The sequence below is a fragment of the Myotis myotis genome, unplaced genomic scaffold (assembly GCF_014108235.1).
Source record: "Myotis myotis isolate mMyoMyo1 unplaced genomic scaffold, mMyoMyo1.p scaffold_m19_p_15, whole genome shotgun sequence".
NCBI classification, from domain to species: Eukaryota; Metazoa; Chordata; class Mammalia; order Chiroptera; family Vespertilionidae; genus Myotis; species Myotis myotis.
This window is the reverse complement of record NW_023416319.1, coordinates 13,252,606-13,270,241: the sequence shown is the minus strand read 5'-3', so window position 1 is coordinate 13,270,241 and position 17,636 is coordinate 13,252,606. Positions and strand designations below refer to the sequence as shown.

General features: G+C 43.0%; 1 protein-coding gene across 4 annotated transcripts in view; it reads right to left on the bottom strand.

Moving 5' to 3' along the window:
• Positions 1 to 289: 289 nt before the first annotated feature.
• SORCS1 (sortilin related VPS10 domain containing receptor 1) overlaps positions 290 to 17,636 on the bottom strand; it is a 474,955-nt gene continuing 457,608 nt past the window's right edge. The window contains exons 25-27 of one of the 4 annotated variants that reach the window (XM_036336058.1): positions 5,501 to 5,606; positions 5,217 to 5,377; positions 290 to 3,502 (exon numbers count right to left, since the gene is read on the bottom strand). In XM_036336058.1, the coding sequence (XP_036191951.1) occupies positions 3,438 to 3,502; positions 5,217 to 5,377; positions 5,501 to 5,606 (332 nt within the window). In that variant the 3' untranslated portion in view covers positions 290 to 3,437. Of the gene's footprint in view, positions 4,376 to 4,864; positions 5,378 to 5,500; positions 5,607 to 17,636 lie in introns of those variants that run through there. The other 3 variants (XM_036336056.1, XM_036336057.1, XM_036336055.1) reach the window with 3 other exon arrangements.

The following is a 17,636-nucleotide window of genomic DNA, read 5'->3' as shown; positions in this document are numbered from 1 at the left end:
CATTATATAGTCAACTGAAATGTAGACAGAATTCAGGTGGTAGAATATATTCTACTTTGTTAGCAAAAAACAAAACAATAGAAAAATCAATCAATCAATCAATCACCCTTCCAACCTGTGACCTTTATTATAATCTCATAAAATTAGCCTTTACGAAATCCTTCAGGTGTGGTCCAGTACCATACTTTGAGAAACAAGGAGGTAGATCAATTCTATATCAAGGCTGAATATTAAGGTTTGGGATAAAATAAACACCCTGAAACCAAGACTTTAGAGACATTATCTGTTTAATAAATATGATTGTAAAAGCAATAAACAAGAGCAATTATACATTACACTACATAGTATTTAACAAAAAAATACATCAAAAAAGTCATTTGAAAATTAGAAGTAGTTCCAATACTATAAGAAAACTTTATTTCTTTTTTAAATTGGCTTCCTATAAAAATAAGTTGGCAAATGAGGGATTTCAATGCTCAGTTGGAATCCTGGAAAAACACAGAACAGCTGCCAAGCACCCCATTGCGCTCAAAGTTGCTGTTTTGAACTTCTGAAGAAAAAAAAGCAAAGCAAACCTTTGCATTTTGGACAGGGAACCCAATTAGGAATAAGGCAAGGGAGAAAATGTGGGCTGGGTAGTTCAGGGTAGAGCATGCACAGCTTGCCTTCTGAGATTTGGAAAACATTGCGATGTCAGATTTTTATCTTGCCCTGAATCTTACCCCCTACATCTATCCTTCCCCACCCACTCTTCTGGCCTCAAGCCCACCACACTCTGCCTTGTGTTTGCACCTGCTGTTAGCGAGTAGGTAGGCACTTGGGTCCTTCCCAACTATAGACTGCTATTACTAAGTTCTCTTCGGGGACTGAGCTGGAATGGCCTAGAACAGTGGTTCTCAAACTTCAGTGTATTTCTCAATTGCCTGAGGGGCTTGTAAACACAGATGATTGGCTCCATCCCTGGAGTTTCTGATTCAGTAGAGATGGGGTGGGGACCCTAAACTGTCATTCTAACAGTTCCAAGGTGATGCTGATACTGCTAGTCCAGTACCACACTTTGAGAAACACGGAGCTAGATCTTAAGAACAATGAGATTCCTACTGAGCAGTACCTTGCCTCTTGAATCTCCTACAGGTAGGAGAGGCTGCATCTAGAGCTGGCCATCTCTGGTCACTTCCCAGAATGCCAAGCATCTCATGTCCACCTCTGCTCTTCGTTAGGACTTACAAGCCCATTCTTCCCTATGTCTTCTCATGTCATCCATCATTCATTTATTCCTTCAACAAATAACCATCGTTATAGATACTCTAGGCAAGGCACTGTGCTAGTTTGAGTGTTGGTCCCTTTTTCATCATTTTCCAATTAAAATGAACAGAACTGCAACTCTGAGGACTCCCTGGGCCTCTTTTGGTTCCCAAACACTTGGTCTTCCAGATTAAATTTGGGAGGGTCTAACTGAAGAGGATCAATGAGGATGTTTCCTATGGGATAGGAAGCCTGGCAGGTCAGGGAGCAATTGATTTCTACAAATAGATGGCCGCCTCAGGCACAATCCATTTCCCAAATCCATAGAGGGCATCTTCAACCATAAAAATTTCTGCTTGATTAACTTCTAACGTCAGCTTTGCTAGTCTTCCTCTGCCTGGGCTACCGAAGGGCCGGGGTCCTCAGGATCTTTCGGACACCCAGAGCCCTGTTATACCCTGTTGTTGATCAAGAAGGAGGCCGCGCTCTGAGTAGTTTTTTCAAAACTGTTTTCTCCTGAATTTTAGAGTGGGCTTTGCCCAATCCAGAATATTCCAAGGGCTTCTGCTGGACATACTCTCGTTTCCTTCTTTCTCGGGGCCTTCTCTCCTGATTGCCCGGGGAAAACTGGAATTTCTTCATGCTTTGAGCCAATCACTTAAGTTAGTGGGCTAACCCCTCCCCTTTATGCTATTAATGTTGCCTTTGCCAATCCTATGATACTCAGAGATCTGGGAGCACGCAAGTGAAACGGCTGGGATCATCCTATACAATCCAAATCTCATCCTTATGTAAGACAAGACCTCTATATATTTTCAGACCTTGAACATTGAACCCATTAACCTGCTTCTTCTGCTGAAAATGGTTTTATTTTACAAATATTTTTACTCTACTGGGAGACAAGAAATACTGGTACAGCAACCATCACAGAAGGAAATTGCCCTGCCATACAGTAACATGTTCAAAACATTTCTCACAAGAATCTTCTAAAACCTGCCTGCACGAGAGTTTTGTGAGGGTGTGAGGATACCACCATTCATTGGAATGCTTTCTTTGCCAATGCACATGGCCAGATTTGAACTGCTTTGCAGACATACCAACTCTTTCACACACATGGTATGTGTCCAGGTGGGAAAGGACAAGGGTATTTGGAAGAGGAGGAGACAAAGGGTGCATGAAGCTGAACCCTGCAAGGCAGGATGCAGTTGGTCAGTGAGTACGGAAGTTGGCATGCTTGGGAGTGTCCAAAATTGACAGTGACGAGGAACTTGTGGGTGGTGGAGGTAGGGGTGGCAGAGGCTAGACCATTATTTAGGGAATGTCAGGGTTAAGGTCCAGAATCTAGCAACATGTTTGGGAAGAAAAGGCAGGAACAGGTGAAGGGTAACTTGGGGACTGGAAGGGACAGATATAAAGACATCTACAGATCATGACCACAGGGACAGCATACAAATGAGAAGGCAGGTCCATGGGTAACTAAGATTCTGTTTTCCCTATAAATTGGAGGAGGAGTAAAGAAAGCTATAAGGGAAGCAGTCATAACCGGAAAGGCTGAACAGGAAACACAGGTCCACTTCTGACATGCTTGCCCTTGCCTGCTGTCCTTCCCTACTCTGCCTGCATACAGGGAACTTCAACTCAGAGCTTCATCCTCATGGCCACACAGGATGCAAAAAGCAGCCTGTGGCCACTGCTGGCCAACACAGATAACTTGGAAGTGGACATGGCAATAAGGAAGATGGAACAGAGAAATAGCTCAGGGTTTCGATCTTCTGTGCATGTCCTGGTGTCTTGTGAAAAGGGGCTGGGGTGGCTAACCCACCCATCAGCCGGTAGAGCTGAAATAGCTGTGAAATCTAGAGCCAAGAAGAGTTCCAAAAATGCATGCAGATTTCCTTGGCCTGTATATGTTAGGAATTTTCTACAAACACGACGGATCAGAAAAAGAGAGAGAAGAAGAGAGGGGGAGGGGAGTGTTTTTCCATGAAAAGAGCACCTGTCCACTGCCCCTCCAAGCGTGTTCTCAAGGTACCGTCCACATGCACAGGCTTAAAGCTAACAACCCTTGTCGTCTGTGTCTGGAGAATTAAAAAGTCCCGATGCAGTGAGTGTTTGTTTGTTTGGATTTTGATTGTTTTTACTTTATTTGTTTGGTTTGTTTGTTTTTGTTTGTTTTTACTGGCGTCCTCCATTCAAACATTTACATAGGTAGGGATTTCGTTTGTGCTTTGATTCTCAGCAACTATGGAAATACTTCCTGGCAAAATAGGAAACAGAACAACAGAGGAAAGAAAGAAAACACAGAGTTAGTGGTCATGAAGGGTGATGCACTTGACAAGAGCGAAATTCTTTCCTGATGGGTGGCAAGCAGGTCGCCTGGAGCCTCTGCGGGTTTTCCTTAAATTGCAAAGTGTGCCCCAGCAGATCCCCGCTTTGGCGTTGAAGGTGGAGTGGCGTGTCTTGCTCTTTGCAATCGGAGAGATGAGTCACCAGGTTGAGCAGAAGGGGAGGGAGGGGAGGGTAAAGCTACTCTCCTAAGAGAAAACGTGTAAAACTTACTCATTTAATGACACTGGAAACAGAAAGGTGCCAGAGACTTTGCAATGTCCTGGCGAGGGAGGGAGGGCTACTTGGATAAAGGAAAACAGCGGCTGTGCTTCGGACCCCGTGGAAATGGGATTGAAAAGCAAATGACCCACCGAGAGGCAACCTGGAAGCTCCAGCAGTGAATGCACAGGGTGAACACCTCTCTGGGCTTGCAGACAGAAAAGCCTTTTTCTTTCCAACCCAAAGCAATTACGCATTTATCGCCCTGTCTCCCCAGATAAAAGAGAGCGCGCTGTGAAAACCGGACACCCTCGTGGCTGCAGTGGCTATTACCTCCAGCACCAGCCAGTCATTGCATTTAAATTTCCCCTTAACACAGCCACGGGGCTGTCCGCTATCGGTTTAAAGACAGGGCGATGTTTTCATTTAAGTACTCATTTTTCCCCCAAGTGACAATCTTATCAGGGCCTGCTAGGTGGCTTGGCATCATCACATTAGAGTGAAGCATGAATGGTTACATAGTAATTTATCCATCGGAGTCAGCATTGCAGGGTCTAGGTGGGAACAGTTACGGCTTCAACTCCTGTTGCCAACAGACAGGAGGAAACAAGAAGAGAAATGGGTCACAATGGTGGCCTCACGCATTTGTCTAACTTCTTGGGAAATTTTCTCTGCCATAAATAAGAGGGTCTCGCAGTCACCCTGGAGACTCTATTCCTAGCTGTTGGATTTGCATGCTTACGTCACAGGCTCTATTGATATATGACAAAGTCCATTTTAACACTTCTGGTTGGGGGTGGAAGAAAGGAGAAAGAGAGATGCCCATCTAACCCTCCAGTAGCTCTCTCAGGAAAGCCCACTCCTGGGCTGTTCTAAAAACTTGGTGCCTCTTGTCCTTAAAATTCACAGGTTCTGTGTTTTCTGGGGACGATTTTTAGATGACTGCTAGATTTTTTTAAAAACTGCAGGGTGATCGGGCTGTCACTCCTCTAGGGCAGGATGCCCTCCTTAAAGCAGTCTCAAGGTGAGGCTGCCATATCTTGTTCTGGTCGTCACGTACCCCGTCCCTCACACCCTGCCCGGCCCTCCAAGCCACCAGGGCCAGCCTCTGGAGCCAGCCCTTCCCGAGTCTTGTCAGAGCCAATGTTTTGCTCTTTGCCCAAGAAAACTTATAGCCCAACGTTTTAGCAAGGGGTTTTGCAAAGAGAGGAACAAAGCCACGAGGGGGAGGGGGACAACTAGACAGGAGCAGGGAGGCTTTTTCCCTCTAAGGGGAGGAAGCAAGGAAGGAGGTCTCTTAGCTGCTTCTCTGAGGGATGTTAGCACAGAAAACAGTGGTTATGTCAAGCCAGAAAGGGGTTAGAGAGAGAGTCAGCCGCTGACTACTCAGGCTGAAGGGCTGACAGCTACTGGGAATCATTTACCTATGAGCTGGGACTCCACCTTCTCATCTATCAGCAAGCCAGGCCTCCTCAGTTCAGTCTGAGAGATATGGGGCCTGCTTTCAGTGGGACTGACTCGACTGACCATCTCCCGTTCTTTCTCATTTTGCATCTGGGCATAAACATTAATCCCGGGGATTTTCCTAAAACATTAACAGAAACCATCACTGCCATGCGCGGGAGACGGACATCACGTGCGACACGTGCTTCTGAACCTGTTCCAGAGAAGGAAGGGGGCGGGGAGCCAAGGACGGAGGCACACGTACCTTTTAAACTTGTAGATGACGAACACGGCCAGCCCCACGAACACCACGGAGAGCAGCATCAGCATGGCAGATCCACTGTGGGTCGGGGTGAGGTCGATCAGTGGGGCTGGGGGAAGCAAGGCATGGGCATGAGCAGGGACGTGGGCAGGCAGGACGCTGTGGGGGGCTCACGGCGCTCACCTAGAGGCAGGGGGAGTCCCAGAAAACCTCGTGGCACCTGCATACAAGATGCACGTCACACAGCTGACACGTGGGTGTGTCAGAGCCTGTCCCAGCCTTCAGAATGCTCCAGCCGGCCTGCCGCAGAGGGACAGGGAAGCCAGATTACTTGGATTCAAGGCCAGCTCCACCACGAGCAAGGTGTGGAGTCCTGGGCAAGTCATTTCAACTTAATGTGCCTCATGGGCTGAGATGAGAACAGCAGTGCATATCTCATGGGGCTTTGGTCAGGATCTAATGAGTTAAGGCATGCAAAGCACTGATAACAGTGCTGGGCACATATGAATCTTCTATAAATATTAGCTTTTACCACTACTGCTGCCGCTATTTTTTTCTAATCAATATTTGTAATAATATACTTAGCCAATTTTCCTATAAACTGAATGAAAGCATTTCCTTCTTAGCAATGCAGATAATCAGAAAATCTACCAAGGGAATATGTACATGAATTATCCATTTTTTCTCACTGCTATCCCAGTCATTGTCATGTGAAAGGAAGAGCTGAAAAGTAGTCACAGAACACGCTAATGTTTTTTACACACAGAAAACTGGTAGCTTAGTGAATATATCTCAAGGGCTGGGGGAGGGGTGTGCGATGGGTGTGGTTTCTACAACCTCTGGAAGCCCTGACAGCTTGTGCTGGGGAGCAGCGGCCTTCTAGGTGAGTGGAATTCACCTCCTCTATGCCTTTGCTGCCGTAGAGGATTCTCCCTCCAGGAGATTGCAGGTCCAGGGAACATCTCTCTCCGCTCCCAAACCTCTTCCATCTCAGGATCAAACCTGTTGTACTTTAAAACTTTGTTTCCAATTAAATTTCGCCCTCTTGAAAACTGACATTTTGCAAAAATAGCATAGCTCAAGCGTAAAAGACAAGCAACATGTACCCCTTAGAAGTCTCAGTGCTGACCTTTTAATATCCATCAATTGAAGCAAAGCCTGATACTCAGAAATGTGGGTGACCTTTAAGCACCACTTTCTCTGGCTTTTCTCCATTGAGGGCCAAGAGTGCAAAGTTTTGGTCACTAAAATTCAAGAGCAGGTGACAGTAATACAGATGATCTCTGACAAGGCTCGAGGCTGCTCTAGGCTGTCTGGTCATCCTGTATAGTAAAAGGCTAATATGCAAATAGACTGAATGGTGGAATGACCAGTTGCTATGACATGCACTGACCACGAGGCGGCAGATGCTTAATGCAGGAGCTGCCCCCTGGTGGTCAGTGCACTCCCACAGGGGGAGTGCCGCTCAGCCAGAAGCCCTGAGCTGGGCTCACAGCTGGTGAGTGCAGCAGTGGTGGTAGGAGCCTCTCCTCTCTCCAGGTCAGTGCTAAGGATGTCCGACTGCCTGCTAGCTTAGCCATCAGTTGAACATCCCCCAAGGGCTCCCAGACTGCGAGAGGGCACAGGCCGGGCTAAGGGACGCCCCTCCCCACCACTTCATATATACTCAACCCTGGGCTTGCATTTCAGTGAGGGATAGAAGAAATTTTAAAAGATAGTTTTCAGACAGAGAATTAAGGCAAAAACAATAGCACAAGAAGTAAATGAACAAATGGCACAAGTTAAAATATTAAGTTTTAAAATCACACTTTGAAACTTGGATGACATGTATACACACATATCTGTATATATGTGTATATATGCATATTATGTGTGCCTAGACAAATGAAGTCTCATGGATCCACTACCTGTTTCCATGACCATAAATCAACAGTATTATCATTTCCTTTCTACCTTCATCCACTCCCCACAACCCCCAACCACTGGATTATTTTGAAGCAAATCTCAGGTACCTTACAAATTCATATACAACTCTAAAAGATAAGGTCTCTTGCTCTCTCCACATTATCACGATTAAGGAAATAAGAATAGGAAGATATTTTAAAGGCAATCTTCTAATGCAAACCTTTGCTTTGGGAACAAATGGAGACCCAGAAAGGACGAAGATGGTTAGGATGGTTAGAGGCAGGTTATTTGCTAAACTTCTAATTCCTAGCTGACAGCTCTTTTAGAATAAGCAGGATATCAGTGTTGTGCTATAACTAGGAAGAATCTTAAGGCTGCTTTAAGGGTTTGGCATTTGAAATAAATGAAAAGCTGAAGAGAAGAAATTACTTTGGCTAGCCTCTCTAAGACAGAAAGCCAACACACACACACACACACACACACACACACACACACACACACACAGGGACCCTATTCTCCTTCCCTTCCCCCATCTCTAGCTTAACTCTTACAATTCTAAACCACTCCCACTCAAATCCACATTCCTAAGCAAGCGGCATTAATACTGTTTAGTAATTAGCACATTATTTTGGGAAATGAGCTTCTGTGTCCCATGTTCTATAACCCACTCCTCTCCCTCTCCCACCCATTCCGCACTTCACAGAGGCAGGCCAGTGGGCAAGCAGACGCAGCAGGCAGAGGCGGGAGGGAGACCGATACCATTGCCCTCTATATTCTTCTTGCTGAGCTGCGCCCGCATATAAACAGGCCATCATTGCTCCATACAACAGCAGCTGCATGTCTTAGTTTGCCCAACACTTAGGTGCGTTTGTATGTTTTGCTGAGGAATGGAAAATTGTGATAAATGGGCTTTAGCTTGTTGTGTGGAATTAGCAAAACTTAATCCCTCTCCAATTGCAGCATAAACAAGGTGGAAGCAGAGAGGAAAGTGCTGAGCAGCTTATCTGCCATTATTCATGCACAGAGCAACAAGGACAGGACAGCACTGCAAGTCACCGAGCGTTTCTCAGTGTGGGCGCTGGCAAACACAGTTCTAAAATCCCATGAGGACCTCAGAAATGCACCGAAGTTTCACCTTCTGTGCATGAACACCTAGATTGATTATAATAATAGCCATGCTTACAGTAATAACAAGAGTCTTGGTATATAGCGAGAGCTAAATAAATGGTCATAGATTGCATGTGTGAGAGCAAAGACAAAATTCCACATTTAGGGTGAATTAATTGATAGATATGGTCCCTTTTGTGGAGTCAGATTCTCTTCCACTTATGGCTAAGTGGCTTAAACTGAATCTAAGTTCCCTCATCTACATAATGGAGATAAAACATGTTTATATTAGAAAGTTGTGAGAATAAAGTAAGATAATATCTTCGAAGCCTTAGCATTGTCGCAGTGATGGTGAACCTTTTGAGCTTAGCGTGTCAGCATTTTGAAAAACCTAACTTAACTCTGGTGCTGTGTCACATAGAAATTTTTTGATATTTGCAACCATAGTACAACAAAGATTTATATTTTGATATTTATTTTATATATTTAAATGCATTTAACAAAGAAAAATCAACCAAAAAAATGAGTTCGCGTGTCACCTCTGACACACGTGTCATAGGTTCGCCATCACTGGCATAGTGTCTGGTACATGCCCAATATATATTTTTTAATATATTTTTATTGATTTCAGAGAAGAAAGGAAAGAGAGAGAGATAGAAACATCAGTGATGAAAGAGAATCATTGATGGGGCTGCCTCTTGCATGCTCCACACTGGGGATTGAGCCCCACAACCCAGGCATGTGCCCTGACCAGGAATCGAACCGTGACCTCCTGGTTCATAGGTTGAAGCTCAACCACTGAGCCACATCGGCCAGGCATGCCCAATATCTATATATATATATATAAAAGGCTAATATGCAAAGTGTCTCCTCGGGAGTTTGACTGGGAGACCGGAAGTTTGATCGCTTGTTATGATGTGCGCTGATACCAGGAGGTGGCGCAAACATGAAGGGTGACCAGCAGTGGAGGTGAGGAGGCGAGGAGTCAGGGGGAACCATGCAGTGGCGGCATGCGGGTGGTGAGGGAAAGAGGAGGCAGGGAGGCAGGGAGGTGGTGAGGCAGGGAACCTGATCAGTCCTGAGAGCTGGCCAGGCATAGGGACCCTACCCATGCACGATTTTGTGCACTGGGCCTCTAGTTTTTAATATCATCATGTCATTGCTACCATATAGCTGAAAGCGTATTCTATAGAAAACCAGCCCTGAAAGATGACAAAAGAGTTCTGTGGTCAAATACTTTTTAGAAGTGTTAGATGGGAATTCCCCATCTTGGAGATGCATGATGCTCAAGAGTGTATTATGTTGAAAGTTCACAGCAATCGTGCATGAACAAAACTAATTTAACTTCAGAGTTTCACACACTCATTAGACCACAGACCCATGTGCCACACAACACGTTAGGAAATGCCTCCTCCTGAGCACCACTTTCCCCTTTGCTGCAGCCTTGGCTCTTTGTATGGTTATTTCCAAGTTTTAAAGTCCACACCGTGACTAGGAAAGCCGTGCAGAAAACCCTTGTTGCTGTCTGTATTCACTCTCATTCTATCCAAGAGACTTCCTTAGAGAGCGTCTATCTGCACTATGACCTTGACACTTTGAACTGTTATTACATCCCTAATCCAGAAGTTGGTTCTATCAAAAGGTTGCAAAAGCAAGTTCACCACAGCTTGATTTTCTTTTTTTTTTTCTCTTTCCTCCAAAGAGAGCCAAGCTAGGCTTCTAGTGACATGCCTTGAATATCATAAAATCCATGTGGTCTGAAATACTTTTTTTATAAATTGAGGTGGTATGAGCATATAGAGAAAGATTATCTAGAGTACAGAAAGGTTTACATGTACAGAGCACCCTCACTTGGCCAATAGGCCTTTTCTCTGGTTCAAATCCAACCCAGTTGGGAAGTCTTAAGGATGGCTATGCCCTACTGAATTGAAGCCAAGATCTTGGAGGCCAGATTGAGTGGGAATTCCCAAGGAAGCTCTAATGACTCATGAAGCTCTGCTGCTAATTCTCAACTATGGATGAGTCTCTAAGAACATCTAGTCACCAGATTTTGAGGTCACTTGGCCAACTAATAACAACCATGGGTACCACAAAGACCAAGCTTATCACCATGCTGAACAGAGAGGAAGAGAAGGATGCCTTTGTTTTCTAGGATTTAAAGTCAAGGAAGAATCCTACTTCCTAAGTAAATAATTTCTCAAAGTATAGTTAACAGACTGCCTGAATAGAATCACGTGGAGAACTTGTAAAAAACCATTTCCAAGGGTTCACTTGAGAAAACATACATCAGTTTCTGAGAGTAGGTCCCAGAATATGTAACAAGCTACATATGCATCTATGTTTGAGAGTACCACATAGAAGGCCCCACCTACTGCTACTCATAAAACATTTAGTCTTTGTCTTAGTGTGTGCCTGAACTTTATATTTTCTGGGTCACTAAAAGAAAACAAAGCAAAACAAAACACAAAAATACATGTCTTTATTGCTAACAGTGGACCAAGCTGGCTATGGATAAATTGCATTGCTGGGTCAATTCTCTACTTCTATCTGTGTCCATGCCTTGTACAATTTGAGTTTGAAGCTTATCCCACCAAGAGGTGACATCTATTTCCTCACCCCTTGAATCGGAGCTAACATTATGATGTGATTTGGGAGTGGAATGAAATGGAAGTGATGGTATGCCAATTGTGAGCTTCCAGGCCTTGAGTACTTTCTCTTTCTCTGCCCCTCCCAGAATCCTATCACTGCCATGTGTGAACAAGCCTGGAGAAGCCTGCTGAAGGATAAGAGAACACGTCCTTAACGTGGAGGGGAGTTTAATTATTCCAACTGAGGCCATTCTAGTGCAGCTTACACCTAACTGACCCCCAATATATGTGGGGCAGCCCAGCCAAGGTCAATAGAGCTCTCTACCCAACAATCCGTAGCTGATTGTAGACACACAATAAACACAGACCAGAACCACCCAGCTGATTCACAATCTCATAAGCAGTAACACATACTTATTGTTAAGCCACTGAATACCTAGGTGTTTGATTACATAGCAATAGGTCATGCATATCTTCTTTCCTCAAAACTCTTCTCTTTCTACTAGTTAAATATCCAATGAGCAATTCTCACCTTTGGGTTCTACTTTATCCAATTCTTTATCTTGTTCTGGACTTCTGTCCCCACTGGTAGGGTAGCAGGGTCTAAGTATGATGACCATAAATGTTCACTTCTAAACCAGAACACTTTGAAAATGAAAGGGAGTGCTAATAAAGCTTATGCAGAGACAACAGATATAATCCAACAGTTCTGGCCACTCTAGGTTTAAGGAACTTGGTGTTTAAGAGGTAGCTTTTCCTAGGTTCTGGAATCTTCTCTATATTTTATATGTATTTTCCTGCCTTCTCTTTTTCACTGCCAGTTTTTCTTGACTATCTGCCTTGCCCTCCCCTTGGGAAACAGTATCATCTAACTACCATTTATTCTATCTTGATGTTTGTGTACTGCCTATGAGTTGTCATCTGATCACTCCCTCCCCCTTGACTACCTCTGCCCAAGAGTTTCTAGATACATCCTCAAGCTTGGCCAATTCAGGCCAGTGACTCTGTCCTCATTTCAGGCCCTTTAATGAGGCCAGAGAATCAGGAAATGGTGAAGACAGACTCTGTTAGAAGCTAAGGAGCAACCTCATTGCGGGTCCCTGGCACATTTATGAAAATATCACATTCATTTAATTACACTGGGGATAGGGATATGTTTAGATATCTTCACATCTGTTATTACTTATAACATCACAACAGCTCAATAACTGGCAGAAGCCACTGGGTCTATGTGTCTGTGAAAAAGCCTAATTATTTATACAGGGGGAAAAAAAACTGTATTTAGTTTTGTGAAAAGTACAATTAGCATGACTTTAGTCACAAAAGACTTGTAAATGACAACTGTGTAAATAATAAGAAAACCAGAGACTAAAGAGACAGATCAATTTATTGGCTGTGGAAGAATTTCACTAGTACTAATTGCATCCCTAAATGGAAAATGTTACTGCAACAATTTGTTTCACTTTACAGTTCAGAGCTCCACAATCTGGCATCTGCATCTATAACCACGCGGCAGCGTAGATTATATTGTATTTTCTAAAGCTTCTTGACCAATGTTAATTCTACCTTAAGTGGCAGGGGTCTTCTTCCGTGTGAAACTCTCACATGGGATTCACAATGTACCCTGACCTAGGCTGGAATTCTGACTTCCTTAGCCCCTCCCACATTTACTCATAACATAGCCAGTGACAGAAACGGCAGCCTGGAAATATTAATTCTCTAATATCTCTGCGATACTATCTTTTTTATTACACCTGAAAAAGAAATTAAACCAGTCAGCAGCAATGATGGAGGCCGAGATAACAGTTTTATGAAAAACCCACACATACCCTTGACAAAGGGCAGTTTTCCTAGAACAGAATGGCTTACACAACACAACTGCTAGACAGATGGGAGGGGGTGGGTGCAGTTACTTTGTATTATTATTTTTTAAAAAAATCAACCTGGGATTTGAGGCTCTTCCCTTGAGAAATATTAACTTTTTTTCTTTTTAAAAGCATATGTCTCAGAAACCCCAGAAGGGCAGTGACCCCACTGAAAAGCTAAGGGTTGATGAGCACCCTCATTCTCCAAGACATGCAGAAATATAGTGAGATGCGGATGGATCGTTTTCTGCTCATACTAGCACATTAATGGCATCTAGAAAACATCATTTGTTTAACTTGCATAAAACTCGTGGCTCTCCAAGCACATCTGCCACTAAGATTCTAGTGCGGCTCAAATCATTTGTCAACTGCTTCATGGCCACAGCGTTTGGCTGGCCTTTGCCATTCATCTAGATTATGGATGTGGTCTATCTCAGATCCAGAGACATGCTTCATTTCTCTCCCCTTACTCCCACTGTCGTCTACCCAGGCTGCCAATTAGGTTGGCACCAGATATGCCGAGAAATTAGATTTTAATGTTGATGACGAATTTCCTCCTACTCTTAATATCACAGCAGCACCCCCCCTCCCCCTTTTTTTTTAAAGCATGCCTTTGCTTTACTGGATGCTCTGAGTTATAAATCAGATTTATTGCTGGAGATAGATGGGCCCCTTTCCTTGTTATGCAGATGAGTTTCTGTCCCTGGAATGTTCTGTGAGAGTGGTTGTTGAGATTGGTGAAGGGCAGGGTGGCCTGCATGGGCATCATTCTGGGAACTTGTTAAAATTGCAGATTTCCAGATATCACTCCCTGGGATTCTGATTCAGGGTGTGTGCGCGGTGAGGCCTGAGAAATCTCTGCTTTTGTGAATCTTCCTGGGTAGCAGTGATGCAGAGTTAGGCGCAGGAACAGCGTCTTTATAGCAGGGATCTACATGGAGTTAGAAAGAGTCTCCCCAACCACAAACAGGGTTTCATTTATCCCACATGTACTGAGGGAACCTGTGGGCTCCATCTCTTCTAGTCCCTCTATGTAGAGGTCCTGCTCCCCAAGTTTCAGATTATTTGCCCAACAAATAAATCCTGTGAAATGCAAATGACCTTGGAAGTGCTGTTGTTTGTAATTTAGTATGAATCACTCTAGTTAGGTTTTATGTTCTCAAATAATATGCTAGCCCATTCTTTAACGTCTATTCTCATGAAGAATCTCATCTATTCTACCAGGGAAGAATCAACAAGGTTTTAAGTTTCTTCTCCCCTTCCCCTAAACCACCCCCCCGCCCCCATCAAATAAATTACCACCTGTTGCCACTTGGGTTGAAAACTTCTTGTAAATATGTAAATAATTTATTTAAAAAGAGAAAGGATTATGGATTGTTGCCCAAACCTATTTTTTAAATCCCTTCATCTGCCCCTTCTTCCCTTTTCCATGTTTATCATATTTTATTATCTCAAAGCTTCATTAACAAAAGGTTTCTCACTAGCATGCATGGATGATAAACAAAGTTAATAATATATAAGGCATATTTGTCTTCCCTGAATTTCATCCCTTTCTCTTTCCCCGACTCATAATTTTACCTTCAGGAAATATACCCAATGGGAATATTTGAGAGCACGTATCTAGGTGCTCCAGACCATGTCCAACTATGCCTCACTCAACACATAAACCATATGATATCACCTTGCTGTGCTTCTGCTCAACACAGCGTTCCAACTGGGTGTGCTTCGTTTTCCTTCCTTTGGTGAGCTCCTATTCAACATGAAGGTTCGTCTAGACCAGTGATGGCGAACCTTTTGAGCTTGGCGAGTCAGCATTTTGAAAAACCCTAACTTAACTCTGGTGCCGTGTCACATATAAAAATTTTTTGATATTTGCAACCATAATAAAACAAAGACTTACATTTTTGATGTTTATTTTATATATTTAAATGCCATTTAACAAGGAAAATCAACCAAAAAATGAGTTCGCGTGTCATAGGTTCGCCATCACTGGTTTGTACTGAACCTTCTATATGGAATATTTTTCATCCTCTTGATTTAGAATGAGTAAAGCTTCATGCGATTAGTATTTGTGCCTCATGTCTAGCCAGTGTGGAGTGAGTGAGGGTTCTAATTCATTTCATATCCCTGGATGAACCATCGTTTTAAAGGAACAATGACAAAGTGAGGCACAGAATCATGTGATAAACAAGAGAATAAATCTAAACTGGAACTTATCCTCGAGTAAAGTCCAAGTTATTAGAGGCCATGAGAAGATTATTGGCATTTTAGGGATATTTTTGTAACGGGCCACGTTTCTTTTTCCATAAGGACCTACAGAGGTGAAATGTTCTGCAGCAGTTTCAGAGCCTTCCTGTGAGTCTTGCTGGAAACAAACAAACAAACAAACAAAACCCTCTCTCTAAGATGACATCATAGCTCTTAAAAAAAGAATATAAATAAGTACAAAATCACATAAATAAGTGAAAAAATAGAAGGCAGGGTAAAAGCATGGAGGAGAAAGAACTCAAGGGAGATGTCACAAATGACCAGCTTGTCTGATAAAGTGATTATAGTGCGCCCTAAGGTGTGTGACTTGAGCTCTTTCATGAAGTGAGGGTGCTCTCTGATATTGGAAACATTCCCCCCAGGGGCCAGAGCAGGAAAATAATGGCCCTTAAATTACACCTGCTTTAGTCTCTTTCAGGAACAGCTCCTCAAGCCTGCCCTCCTCCTGTTGTCTCCGGAACCTCTTCTTCTAGAATACAGAACTCTCATTGTCCTTCAACCTTCCCCTTCCCACAATGTGCATATCAATGATTATAATATGTAATGAATTACATATTCTGACACAAGAAAAACACAGAGATGGGTTTTCTCTGGATGCTTATGAGATAAATGAATGCTAGGCTATTCATTTATCAATTACTTGGTAAGACGCACCATCTCATAGAACAGGTTCAAAATTAAACAAACTGAATCTGCAGGTAAGTGGGGGAACAAGATTTTGAATATATCTCTTCAACTTAGAAACTGATGATACATCTAATTATTTATAAAGCAGTACTTATTGAGCACCTGATATGCTGCAAGTTCTCTGTTGGGTACCACGGTGGAGACAATATTAAGTTATGCTAAACTGTGTCCTTAAGAAATTAAATAAGAGTGATGATGATGATGGCAACAATAAAGATTTTAAAAATTTTAATAAAGATTTTCATTTATCCCTTGTCTGTGAGCTCAGACAAGGGATAGATGAAATCCAGGGAAAGGTCTCTAGAAAAGATTCATGCACATGTTGGCACTGAGTTGAGCCTTAAAATAAAAATAGACTTAGGAGGTATAGACAGATGTAGAAGGGGGAGAAATAGTCCAGTTTGGAATAGAATGAGGAAAGGTACACTTCAGTCAAACACCAGTGTGTCCAATCCAACATCCAGCTTGATAGATGTCTACTCCCTTTTCCAACTCCCTGGGTTGTTTTGTAACATCCTAGCCTTTTTCTGCTAAACATCCATGCCAGCTACCATCAGGATATAAAAGCCAAAGAGAGCCACCCTGGCCATGGCCCTCCCTCAAACTTCCCGACAACACCTTCTCATTCCCTCCCCGTTCTCACACATTTTCACATCTCTCCTTTCTGCAAAGAGAATTTCAGAAACATATCTGTCAGAAGTGGTATGGTCTCAAGAGTAATTGCACAGAAATGGAGAAGCAGGGGAAAGGCTGAGAATAAACAAGGACTGCTAAAACAAAGTTTAGCTCAGCTTAGGTATCAAAGTTAATGAATTCCCCGATAGACCATGAGAGCGGGAGTGGGAAACGAACTCAATCCAATCTCTAATGACACCCAGGTATCTGGAAATGCTTACCTTGTGTTCCCATAAAACTTAACAGGGAGCTGAATTTGAGACACAAAATAAGGATAGTAAATTCCTGAAAGGAGACAGTTCTTTTTCCTTGGAGACAAACCAAATTATGCATTGCCTCTTTCACCAGCAACATATTCTGGCTCAAACATTTTTAAAAGAAGGCTGCTGAACATCTGCTGAGCAATTAATGGAATGCAGCAGTGTGCTATAATGGTCCCTGGGAAGGTATTAGCAATCCTGCTTATGAGACATGAAATGTTGCAAACAGTGGCCCTTTTTCCTTTTTTGGAAAAAAAAAAATTGTATTTTCTTCCGCCTGCTGCAGGAGGAAAAGAAGAAGGGAAAGATAGCTGAGGTGAAAGATCTGCATCAAATACTCTTCCTCCTTGTTTTTTCTTTTCCCCAGGTTTCTTCATACCCATAAATAGGAATGTGTTCATTTTAACTTAATAAAAGAAATTGTGGCAAGTGTCTCAATGCACTGACTTCTATGTGCAAAAGGAACTTTTGCAAGCTTCTATGTGCAAAAGGAACTTCCTCCACTGTCTCAGTAGATATACTCTACCATCCTGTTCAAATAGTTTTTAAAAAATCATACAGTTGCAGCTAACTTAGTAATAATCTCCAACAGACAACTTGGCCCACATATATTTTACTTCTCTATCACAATTACTGAAATACTAATCTTAACACAAAACATTGTCTTTAGTATATAGAAGTCTGGCTGAGTGAGTTGGTACCTGTGGATACCACCAGTTCTAACACTATTATGACAAGCATGGCTAAACTCAACATAACAGAAGTTTCCAAGACCAAGTTACTG